The following is a 12,630-nucleotide window of genomic DNA, read 5'->3' as shown; positions in this document are numbered from 1 at the left end:
TTCCCCATGAAAGACATGAGTAAACTTGGCTCCAGTGCCAGCGTAACAGGAGGCATAAAAGGAGAGGGGTGAAATGCATATCAGTAACACAACTTGAAATATCAGTTACAAGGGAAGTAAGATCACTATTGCTGCTTCCTTAGGAACTCATTCTTTATATAAACTATTCTTGACAAGTCACCATGAATAATGTAAATACAGGAGACTGGTACTCAAATTGTATCTGAAAAACGCTAGGTGTGCTGAAGTGAGTATTTACTCCTCTACAAAAGTATTGAGTAAAAGGCATGTGCCAAATTTTATGTTGCTATCTTACTTATTCCCGTGAACAGAGTACCTCTTAAGGAAGCCACGGTAATTTCCTTAGCTCTAACAGGATTAAATTAAACCTTCAGTACCGAGTTGATGTAAAATATCACTATGTTTTTAACCAGCATGATCTGACCAATGCAGTGTGACTGCATTAGTGGAAAGGACTACAGTGCAAGTAGTTTGGTGTCTAAGACCATTTATGAATAGGCCAGCTTCTGTGACATCTAAAGCCCTGCACTAGAACACAGAGATAACTCTCTAATCACCATGGAAAGGCAGAGGTGGCTAATTCAGGACACAGCTTTCTAGACCATTTGAAAATTAATTCAGAGACCATGTAGATGATTTCCTCATTTCAAACCAGAACTCAAATCCAACATCAGTACCTTGACTCTCTCAAATAGTCCTTTCATCAGCATAACAAGATCATCTTTGTAAGAATTACCATCCTTTAAACGGAGCTGTCTAATACAGTAATAGACTGATATCAACCACTTTTGCATATTGTGAGGGTGAAATCTGGTATGGTAAGAGACATAGATGTAGAATATCACTTATATTAGAACTGTGAGCCCATTCAGTACTGGCCTTGGACACTTCAGCCTCTGCGTAGGGATGAACTATAACTTCCCTCTCTTAACACTAAGTCATGGGAAGGCTCGTATATTTCTTAAATTTCTATTATATACAGAATCATAATGTTATCATATAAAACTAAACTTGTTTTCGCTGAAAACTTCTAACTCCATTTATCATTTGAAGATCTTCTCTACTCCTACAGCACCGAACAAGAAATCTATACAAGTACTGTGAACTTCAGATATTTCCTTGGAAAAGAACAAATCACAGCATAAAGTTGAGAACTAAATAATAATCTTGTTGATTTTGGAAGGCAAATACAGAGGAAAATATTAACATCCTGAAGCAGTTTCCATAATTGGACCATAGCATTCCTTTTCCACTGAATAGAACTGGAGTGACTTAATTTCTAGATGGACGAATTTTTTTATGAAAAATAAGTAGGACAGAAAAAGAATACAATACTGAAGTACAATCATTTCTGAGACAGAACTGCCTAGATCGATGAATTTCAACGTGCCTCAAAAATAAATACAAAAAAATCTGTGCACCTGTGGCAGATAAGGAGAAGTCGGATAAAAAAAAATAAAAAGAAAGAAGGGATGTAACCAATCATCAGGGACTCCCTTCGCCAAGCATTAAAACATGCTGCTGTCAAGGTGTTATGCTGCAGCGGAAGCTGTGAAGGAGCTGTATCTGCCAGCATCTTACAAGGAGTTCCACATTTTAGGAATACATCACCTTAATCACATTTGTCTTACGATGATGACATAGGCGCCTTCCAATCTTAAAGGTGAAAGGAGTGTGTAATGCATTTACAGCTTAAATTGCTTCATGCATTTATTTAGGAGGGCTATTTGGCAATTGAAGATTTTCTGTCCTTAGAAAGTGGGATTGGCGGGTGTTAAAAAACAGCCCTAATATGAAGGGTAAAAGAAAGCAGTTAACCTTTTTTTTAATGTAAAATAATTCATGCATAAATCTTAATAAGTTGCACAAATGCATCCTTCAACACTGTGTAACACATATTTACAGTTAACATTAAGATTAAGAAAAGTCTAGCTTTACTTAACACAGGAATAATATTTCTCTGCCAGTTTACTTAGAAGACAATTGCTTTAATCCAGGAGGCTCCTCTCCTCAGCAGACGATTTTTTCATATATATATATATATATATATATGTGTGTGTGTGTGTGTGTGTGTGTGTATGGAATAATATTTCTCTGCCAGTTTACTTAGAAGACAATTGCTTTAATCCAGGAGGCTCCTCTCCTCAGCAGACGATTTTTTCATATATATATATATATATATATATGTGTGTGTGTGTGTGTGTGTGTGTGTATGTATGTAAGAAACAGGGGCTATATTTTGTGAAAACAGGGACAGGAAGAGGAGGTTCTACCAAAATGAAATTCTGTAGAATATTTTAATTATGGCAAATATTCCGAGCTTTTTCTGGTTTCTTGAGCAAATCAGTAGGAATTATGAAATTTCATTATAATTTTAACAATTTAATTTTTAAGAATTAATTCCATAACGGAGCTATAGCCAAAAGCTGGTCATCCACATAAAGAGCTCCTTGACTGGTGCAGGGGAAACAGTATTTACAAATGCAGCTACAGTAATGGTAACTATAAATAATGCTGAAACTTCTGGGGAGAAAAAAAACAAAAGCAACCGTCTTTGCATTGATTTTTTTGAGTCTGCCACGGCACAGAATCTCACTATTCCAGAAAATACTCAGTGAAATTGATTCCAATGAAGTCAAAGACGAAAATAAATTCTAACCAAATACACTTAGTGTTTACTGATGGCTTTACTATTGCAATATGATATAAACATTCAACCTTTAAGAAAATCAGAGGCTAAGAAAGATAATGATTAATGAAAGATTACACACAGATATCTAGGTACCCACACTCATATGCCTTCTTTTGCGTATACATCTAAATGCATAAGACATATTCCAAATAAATATTTATGTTCAATAATTTTAACTTCAGATATTAGAGTTGACAGTCTGAAGTCTGATTCCCTATTGAAAGCACAAGCATCAAAATGTCATTCTTATAAACAGAAAATACAGCATGCAAATAATACTATTTGTATACTTTCTGTATGAGTGAAAACATGACATTCAGTGTAAAGCTGTCAACATCTCTATAAGCACACAATAGTCATACTAACCTGTATTTTGATTGGCCAGGAGAAATTGCTGACATAGACATAGAAAGTGATGTTTGGGTTGCTCCGAAAGTTAAATTTTTCACAGGAAAAGCTATCTCTGTATTCCTTAATATTAGCCTTAGAAACAACAGGAATCTCTTCTCCAGATATTGTTCCAGCTACAAAAAAAAAACATACGTAGATATACATATTTATGACAAATATTAATCATCATTAAAGGTGCCAAAGTAAATTTGCACAAGAAACTTAAATTCTCGAGTTACTTTTAGTGTCATCCTTCTACAACTTCAATAACCCTTTATTGCAGTTTATATGACACATCAGGTATATTTCATATACCTACAAAGAATTAACAGAAACTCTTACACTGGTTTCAAAAGATTATGAACGAATCATAAAACTGACAGAAGTTACATGAATTTTAGATGAAAGCTCTTATTGTCAGCTGAACAGATAATATGCTTTTCTCTAGTGATTCACATTCAATTTCTATAAAACTCATAGATTAATAAAGCTTGAAAGTGAATTTGTCTACATCCTACATTCTTGCTGTAAAGTTTTAATTGCTCATGAAAGCTTTAATAATCTACCTACTAATAAACATACACTCTTCTTTGCAAATACATGGGTGACTGCGCTACATAAAAATAAAGGAAAAAGAATTTACTAACTATGGTATGTTAAAATACTTCAGAATTACATTGATGAAGAAATTCATGAGTTTATGTAAAACAAACTCTGAGCCTTCTTTAAAAAGATTTTTTTTTTTTTTTAGCCCAATTTAATTTTAAACATTGTGTTTCTCCTTGGATGTGTTTTCAGAAAGTCAATAGAACCAATTCAGAGAAACTGTCTAAATAAAGCTTTTCTTCCTTCTTCTCAAAACAAAGAAGAGTAATGGGGTTCAAAGTTGGAGAAAAATAGATAAGCAGCTCCTTTTATCAGCATACACAGAAGAACTTTATTGTTTGATATCAATGTTAAGGTTAATAATTAAATTTTTAGCTTCAACACTGAAACAAAGAAATAAAAATCTCAGTCTCTGCAGTAGTTAAGGAAGCAATTTATCTTAATTAAAATCACAGCATTTCATAACACTATCATTTTAAAAATTTAAATAGACTACAAGTTTTTCCCACCAAAGTAATTTTAATTGAATAGGAGAGAAAGTTAACATATTAATGAAGCTTTGTTCAGATTGCAAATTATCATCTGAGGTTTAAATAATATAATTAATAATGGCATAATGATAATGGCAAAAGAACACATTTGGTAAAGTTTTATTATCAAAATTAGCAACAACAAGACAATCAGGTTAAAAAAGCTTAAGGGATCATGAAATCATATGGGAAAAAGTCATCATACCAAAATTCACCCTCACCTGTAGAACCAATAGACCACGTAATATTGAGGTTGAAGTTGTTTGATGCATTAATTGATATATCCAAATTTTTATTTGACTACATAAAAAAAGAAAATATATTGAAGTTAAAAAAAAAATCAGAATGTATTGAACATAATGTAAGTAAATATAGCCTTTAAATCATCTTCCATTTTTTCATTTTAAACTTAAATAGGAATGGTAATAATTCAGAGCCAAAAGCAATCTTCTTTTTTTCTTCACTAAGAACAGGGTACAAGTAAGCATGTAACTACAGCAGTTACCTTTTCAGATTGGGATAAAAATAATGAAATAATTTTCTTTATAAAACTTAAGAAAAAAATACATGGCAGATGGCTACATTTTAATTACAACCCAAAAGTTACTTTTCTCATCTGCTAATGATTTCTTAACTGAAGGGTAGACTTCTTTAATTCATCTCAGGAAGATACTAAAACTTGTTACTCATGGGAACAACAATAAAATAAATAAGCTGATAATTTTTTTGAGTATTAGTTGATCTGAAGTACATCTACCATTTAGAAAGGTATTTTTTTCAACAAATGCACTAGAATAATTTTCAGTTCTCAAAAAGATTTTAAATATCTCTAATAATTTACAGGCATTTAGGAAACCTCTAAGCATAGTCAAATAAATGGAAATCTTAATCATGACTCTCCAAAACTTGCCCAAAGTTAATAATATTTTCTTACCTGTTCTGGATTTGCTATAAAATTTATGGCAGTGTGATGGCGATCATCTTCTTGTAGTAAGCTGAAGGTAAACTGGTAATCAATCAAAAGGCTGTCTGTAGGCAAAATAAAAATAAAAATTAAAGAATAGATGCAAATGTATACATATTAACAATATGTTATGCAAGCACTTAAAAATTTACCATCCACTTTTATTTTAAAAAACACAGAATAATCTACAAGTCAGAGCATTCACATGGATTTCACTATTTAAGTATTCACACTATAATGTCTTGAAGCAATAAAAAAAATTACATTAAACAGTAGCAAAAAAAAAAAAAAAGACAAATAAATGAAGAAATATTCTATCACAGAGTCAGAGCAGCTACTACAAATAACTTGAAATACTAATTCTTTATAAAGTATTTTTTCCAAAACGGTATCAAGCATTGTCAGTGTTATCAGTTCTTTACTCTAAAATAATTATTGAAAAACTGTTTAAAATTCATTTAAATATTTTAGCTTTACAGTCATAGGGTTTACTATCTTATATAAATGGTTTACATAGCTACATTACCATAACACATTTTAGAATTACTAGGTTTAACAATTTCAGGAAAAAAAGTTGCATCTACAATAAACTTATATAGTATGAAGGCATGATACTATAATAAGATATAATAAGTGAATAAGATTGCTAATAATGGCACAGTGGAATTTTGAATAGAAATTATGTGACCACCAAGCACATCCTTTCTAATTTGCCAGAATTCTAAGAGGTTTTGTAGAGTGGCAAGTGATATACGTACAAGAGAAACAAGTGCCAGTTTAGTACTGACTCAAAAAGATGACATATTATACTTCTAAATTACAGTTGTTCTACACGTTTTTCTTCCAGCCTGTGAAGGAATGGCATCTGCCAGGCAGTTCCTGTCCGTGCCATTTCTGTCACTGCACACCAGCAGCACTGCCCTGCTGCCCAGCCAAAGGTGGTGTAGGTGCAGAAGGAGAAAGGGCCATCCTCAGATGACCCAAACCATGCTTAACTCTTCCTGGAGAGAGCGTAAAATGATTAAATGGGAAGACATAAGTTTTGAGCTATTTCATCATGTTTCTGAAATTGGAGGAATGCGATTAATCCTTAAGTTGGGTCATAGCACTAGGAACAACTGAAAAGGAACTTTCTGCAGGGGGGAGAGGTAGGGGTGGATTTTTCAGGGTGAAGCAGGTTTCCAGCACCTCCATAATGTAAGGAAAAGTTCCAGTCCCCAGGGATGAGCGTTGGTGCAATTCACAGAAGGTGCCGTGCAGAATCCCAGCAGGCAATGTTCAGTGCAGTCAGTCAAGAATCAGCAGATCCCTCAGAGTTGTAAACCGTGTTAGCAAATTAATAATCCTTGTGCAACAGCCAGTTGTGAACCAGAGGTGGATGGATCTTAAATGATGTTACAGGGGCAGATATCTTCACATCTAACATAATACATCTTCTAACTCTTTGAACCTTTATGGTTCTATAAGGATCCAAAGATTCTGTTTTCTCCTTTGTCACAAGAAATGAGGAGGTAACTTGTAAATTTACATGATTCAGATTATCATTTTGTGCATGTTAAAATATGATAAAATGCAAGTCATCTTTGATGCTACATCCTAGTGAGTAATTTTGGAGCTCTATTTTGATTCCTCTCATGATTATATTGTACTAGTCACCAAAACCACACATGCAGTGTGTTACAAATAAAAAATATGTGACCATAAAAACAAAATCAGTAAACACAAAGAGAGTGAAAGATTAACTCAAAGCAGGAAAAAGCTGTGTCAGCCTTCTGTTAGACTCAATAGTTTGCTTACTGCTGACAATCACCTTTTCTGTAGCAACACATCATCTGAAAAAATACATTCTATTGCATCCCATGGGAAGCCTGACATAGAGGGAGAAAAAAACTTACTGGTCAATGAAGCATGAACAGAGCCCACTGTATTGTCTTAATAGTTAAAGAAAATGGGGGGGGGAGATGGGGAGAAGACCTTGAAAATTACTCAGTCTCTCACTGCTGTGTGAAAGACCAGCTTGAACCTTGAATTTTCTCAGTTATGCTGGTGTCACACACTAATACTTTTTTTTTTTTTTATTAAATTTACCTTTCAGCAATAGCAAACACTTTCGCATTTGTCAGATACACTAACTGAGCAACTCATTTGTCAGAGGCCTTCAGTAAATAAATATTTATTAGAACAGGTATTTTTAATCTATAATTTAAAGTAAATTTCCTAACAGAGTCTTGCCAAGGGGCGTTGCTGGGGGGTTTTGGGGTTTGGTGTTTTTGTGTGGTTTTTTTTCTCTGTGTTGTGCAAAGAAAATTAGAAAATAAAGGAGTTACATGAAAGGAATTACCATGACCTTCAAAGATGAAAAGTCCACTTTTTCTGTTATTAGCCACCACAGTTCCATTATTCAAACAAGAATATGTGGATGTTGATGTCTTAGATAATGAGGTTTGATCAGGTATTTGCAAGCTTATCAAGGTGAAAGATGAATAAATATTAAACTAAGAGACCCCATTTATTTATTAATACTACTCTACACTCCTTAACTATGAAAATCTAATTAATAAAGTCTTATTGATTCTATTAGTAACAGTGTGCCTTATCTACGTATTTAAAGTAAAATTACCATTGCAGAGAACATATTTAAAGGTAACAGGATGCCAAAAGATGACAAGTAGAGATTGACCTCTATTAAAGGAATTAATAAATCCTTTAATAATCATGAGTAGGATTAATAAATCCTTTAATAATCATGAGTAGCAAGGCCAAAAGGCTAGGAATAATGCCTAGATATGCTAAATCTCCTGATATGGTCAACTTGGGGTGCCACAAAATACAAATGACTGCTTTAGCATGAACCTGCAACCAGAGTTATTGTAAATGTACGGTGGACTAGCATCACAGCATGCACCCCTACAGAATTCCTGGCTACTGCAAAGGCAAGATGCAAGAAGCAGTGCAGAAAAACCTTCTGGACAAGATAATGTTGATTTTCTCACAACACAGAGAAAATGACCATTTTAAAATGTCACCATCTTCCTTTAGGCCCAGATTGTGCTCTCTCAGAGATGCAGAGCATCAGCCAAAGACCAGCAGTGATATATACTTAAGATGTTACCAGAAGGCAAAATTAGGAGTAGACACAGGACTCTTGTCTCTCAGGCATACAGGAACAAACAGCTTTCCTGCATGCAACTTTAAAAAATTTCAAAGTCATTTACTCTTCAAGCAATATGACTGGTTTTTTTTCCTGGGGTTTGTTGTTGCTGTTGTACTGTTGTTTTGTTTTTTGTTAACTTTTAAATTTATGTTTTATTGGCCAAAAGCCAAGAAAATAGGACTTTTTTTTCAATGAAAGCAGGAAAAATTCTTACATTGATAAAAGATCTTAAACTATACAGCTCCTCTTAATTTTACCATCTGTAACAAATCTGAAAAATACTTCCACTTTTTTACTGCATTTTTACCTACAATACTGTTGAAACACTAAATCATGAAAAACAGTAACAGTTACATATGGCACCTTTTATAGTCAGGATACCTCAAAGTATTTTATGGTGTTATTAATTAGCAATCACTCCATTAATATTATCAAAGATCGTTATATATCCCACACAGTAGCCGTTATCTCCTCTGTGGTACTCAAAGGGCCGTGAACAACACAGCTGGAGTTATTCAAGAAAAGTTCTGAGACATGGGACTCTTCAAAGGTACCAAAGGACCTTTAACTTATGCCAAACCAGCCCTACAAAATGGGAAGGGATCTTCACCGAACTATTGAGAAGGAGCATATTTCTTAGCACTAACGGACACGAATGATGAAGTTTTTATTCCACAGAGACCTGCAGTAGAGAGGGAGAAATCATTAGACCTATCTTGGCCACAGAGTGGATGCTGCAAAGCAGACATACGTATCTCTTCAGAGATGATTCTAATTCAGGGAAGATACCTAAAAGCGCATACGACTCGAATGAGAGCACTGCCTCATGCAGTTACATGATTCAACAGTGCAAATGAAAGAGCTGACACTGAGCAAACATTCCTTCCCCTCTTTCTGAGGACTGCAAAAGTATGCTGAAGAAGTTTTACAGCCTGGAGGAAAGTTTATTTTCACAGTGAGGATCCTTCTGGTTGGCAAAAACTTTGGAAAGATTTGCCCGGACCTGTTCTTAAATTGAATATACCAAATTTCTAGAAGGCTCTAAAGCTAGGTTTTATTAGAATATAAATTAGTAGAAGTAATTTAAGATTAAATTCAAAATGAGAGTAGAAATTAAAAGGGATTGTGAAGAAGTCTCTCCCCCACCTATTGCATTCTGCTGCTGTCTCACTCTCCTTCCTTCCTTCCTCCTTCCCTCCATCTGTTTCAGCCTATACCACAGGAGAGACTTCCCCCACGTGTAGTCAGCAGCTCTCAGGGAAAATATCACCTCCCTCTCCTCCAGAAGGCCTTACCTTCTACAGACTGCAGCAGGCAAACAGCTTCCCTTCCCACTGCCACACGCCATCCTTAACATAACGCTAAAACATCATCTACACCAGGAGATGGGAAGCGCACACAAACAAACTGAGCAGTTACACTGTGTACCACAGCATATTTTCTCAATTCCTAATGTCATTCAGCCTGAACAGCTTACATTTTGTATTTATTCCCAGGCTAAAGTACAATTTAGTTGTAAAAGTATGACCTGTTCTTAATAGTTAAATGTATAAATAGCCAAATGTATAATAGCTTAAGGTAGAAATAGCTAATTAAAGTACATACAGTATATCCTGTTGATATTTTTTGTTGTGTATGTTTACAATCAGGAATTTAGAGAAGCCTGAGATCTTACTCCATGTATTTTTGTTTCTACTTTAAACCCTTAAAAAGCCACCATAAGTATTTTTACCTTTTAAATAAACACATGACTTTCCCTAAGCGCTTCTGTTTAGCACACACACACCAGATTGCTTCAACTAGGAAAGAAATTTGGATCACATACAGAAACTAAAAAAAGTCACACTGCATTGATATTGTAGCATATACTGAAAGCACAAAGATAAATACTAAACATAATCATCAAACTGCAATATGAGCAACACCTGTTAAAAGCAACCTAATAATCTTCACCTGGCTGACCTACTGAAACAAGATTTTTAAACTGTTTTCAACATCTGGTTGAACTTTGAAAAGAAAACAAATTCAAACACCACCACTTACATAAGAGGTAGCAATCAAAATATTATCAATGGCCATTAATGTCCAAAATATACAAACTTATAGCATTATTTCAGTGAATTATAGAAGAAAATGCTTCATTCTTGAGAATTACCATTGATGCACCCTGTGGTTCATTTTGGTGATTTCCATTTTTCTGTAAGAATTTAAAAAATCTAGACTTTGAATCCCAACTTTTTCAAAACATATTTCCTCAATCTAAACTTAATTCTCAACACACTTTAAATTCACAAAGTATCAATTAGCTATAATGATTTTCCAAAGAGATTAGGTAGTTAACTGTCTTGAGCACTGCGTAGACTCTTAACCAGCAAAAAAATATTAATGACATTACAGAATAAGTGTTGCATTCTTTTTTTTTTAGAAATGTTAAATGAAAAAGAATTTACCTGAAACACACCATTTTTTTTAACAATTACTTGCTCTTCTTCATATTCTCAATCTTTTGGAAATACATAGAAGTTTCTATGTCATTTTAAAAGACGAAACAAGGGAGTTTTGTCTCAGTTTGGGACGGTTTCAGTAAAATTTCAACATCCATCATTTCTATTTTGTTATGCCATCAATATCCTTCATGTTTACATTTTCTTACTTAATATGTTTGAATTAATTTAAAAACAAGCGAACAAAGAACTGATGTTCAGTTTCCCTACACCAACGGGCAAGGGAAAGAGACAGAATCACATCACAACAGCAACAATCCCCTTCCTACTTTGTGCTGGTACAAATGAAAGTGTGGAGTGTGCTGTTGGCTCAGATACACAGCCCAGACCTTCATCTCAAATTTGATATAAGATGCAGGTGACTCAAGTGGCAGCCAGACAGAATTTAAACAGCCACACACTAGAGTATAATCTATGAAATCCCTGAACTTTTATGTCTGAAGTTTCACAGAAGTTCTTGAGGACATACAAGGACATACATCCACACAAACTCAGAGCCCACAGCTCAGATCTTAATTCCCCACCACACACAAGTTTTGGAATCCACGAGCTGGGTATATTTTTGAGCCAAAGTTTCTCCAGGAGTCAGCCCAGTGCATCCTAAGCACCGCTCCTACAGAGTTCAGCACAAGCATCAGCCACCAGGTCACTGTGGTGCAGCCTCCTCTCCAGAGCTTTCACCAGGAAAATAAGTTGTAGGCTGCCTTCTTTTTGATAATATTAAACCCAACTCCTCCTATTTTTGCCTCGCAGAGTGTGTGCCTCATCACCTTAGTGCAGGCAAGGGAGAAGGGGCAGAAGGATTCGTACCAGCAGGGAAAAAAAGATTCAATTTGCTCACAGAGAGAAAGAGAAGTCAAATGACCCAGGCACTCAGCAGGGAGAGGGGAGTCCTACAGTCTAATTTCTGTTCCCAGGCATGTTGCTTCATTTTGCATTAAAAATCATTTAATAAAGTAGAAAAAGAACGTTGGAGAGAAGACCACAATAGCATCCTGACATCATCAATGGTCAAATATAACAAAGACTTGTGGTTATTGAGTCTTTTCACATCTCTATTTTGATTTTTTCAAAACCCTTGACTGCTTTCACAGTCAAAAGGAGTCATTAAAATCAATTCAAAATGTCAGTAATGAGCACATGTGAGAACACAACAATAATTAGGCGAAGAAAGCCATTTAATTAAATGAGGAAAATAAATTTCAAAGCAATCGTTTAATCGTAGAATTGTTGCTCGTTTTCAAGAAACTGTTCTCTTTCTTTACTGAAGGCCTATGACTTTTAATATGGTTAATATGGCTTAATATGGGAGTTTTATACTCATATCCAACAAGGAACAGACCTATTCCCGTACTCCAGCTTTTGTATTGAAAGAAAACTTTGCATTTTCTAAAATGTCAGAATGTTCCCAAAAGAACAAAGGCCAGAGAAAAGTCTTGATTTGAAATTCTACTTCAGTGTTTCCGAGTGCTACTAACAACTCTCTGAGAATATATAATTCCATTGGTAATTATGTAAAAAAAATATATTTTTTAAAAGTTGGATATGTTTAGTATAAATTAGTGATAAAGTTATATAAAAAGGTATGTTAAAGAGGGATATTAAGACTGTAAAATGAACCACTGCAATCAAGGGTGCCTGTGAATTATTTTTGGGTGAGTGCTCAGTTAATGGGCAGTTATTCAACACTTTGTTCTCTGTTCAGTACTCAGTTTGGGCCCATGCCTCATTTACTGCACACCACACAAACCCTTTTCTCGAGACAGAAT

At 34.6% G+C, this 12,630-nt stretch overlaps 1 protein-coding gene across 3 annotated transcripts in view; it reads right to left on the bottom strand.

Annotated features, from left to right (window-relative positions):
* Positions 1–12,630, bottom strand: part of ATRNL1 (attractin like 1) — a 488,877-nt gene that overhangs the window by 295,182 nt on the left and 181,065 nt on the right. For all 3 annotated transcript variants that reach the window (XM_014959493.1, XM_014959476.1, XM_014959485.1), the window contains exons 22-24: positions 5,174–5,268; positions 4,461–4,539; positions 3,080–3,237 (exon numbers count right to left, since the gene is read on the bottom strand). In XM_014959493.1, coding sequence (XP_014814979.1) covers positions 3,080–3,237; positions 4,461–4,539; positions 5,174–5,268 — 332 coding nt within the window. The remainder of the gene's footprint in view (positions 1–3,079; positions 3,238–4,460; positions 4,540–5,173; positions 5,269–12,630) is intronic.

The sequence above is a fragment of the Calidris pugnax genome, unplaced genomic scaffold (genome assembly GCF_001431845.1).
Source record: "Calidris pugnax isolate Ruff unplaced genomic scaffold, ASM143184v1 scaffold4, whole genome shotgun sequence".
NCBI lineage: Eukaryota > Metazoa > Chordata > Aves > Charadriiformes > Scolopacidae > Calidris > Calidris pugnax.
The sequence above is the reverse complement of the archived record's forward strand: the minus strand, read 5'-3'. Positions and strand labels throughout refer to the sequence as shown.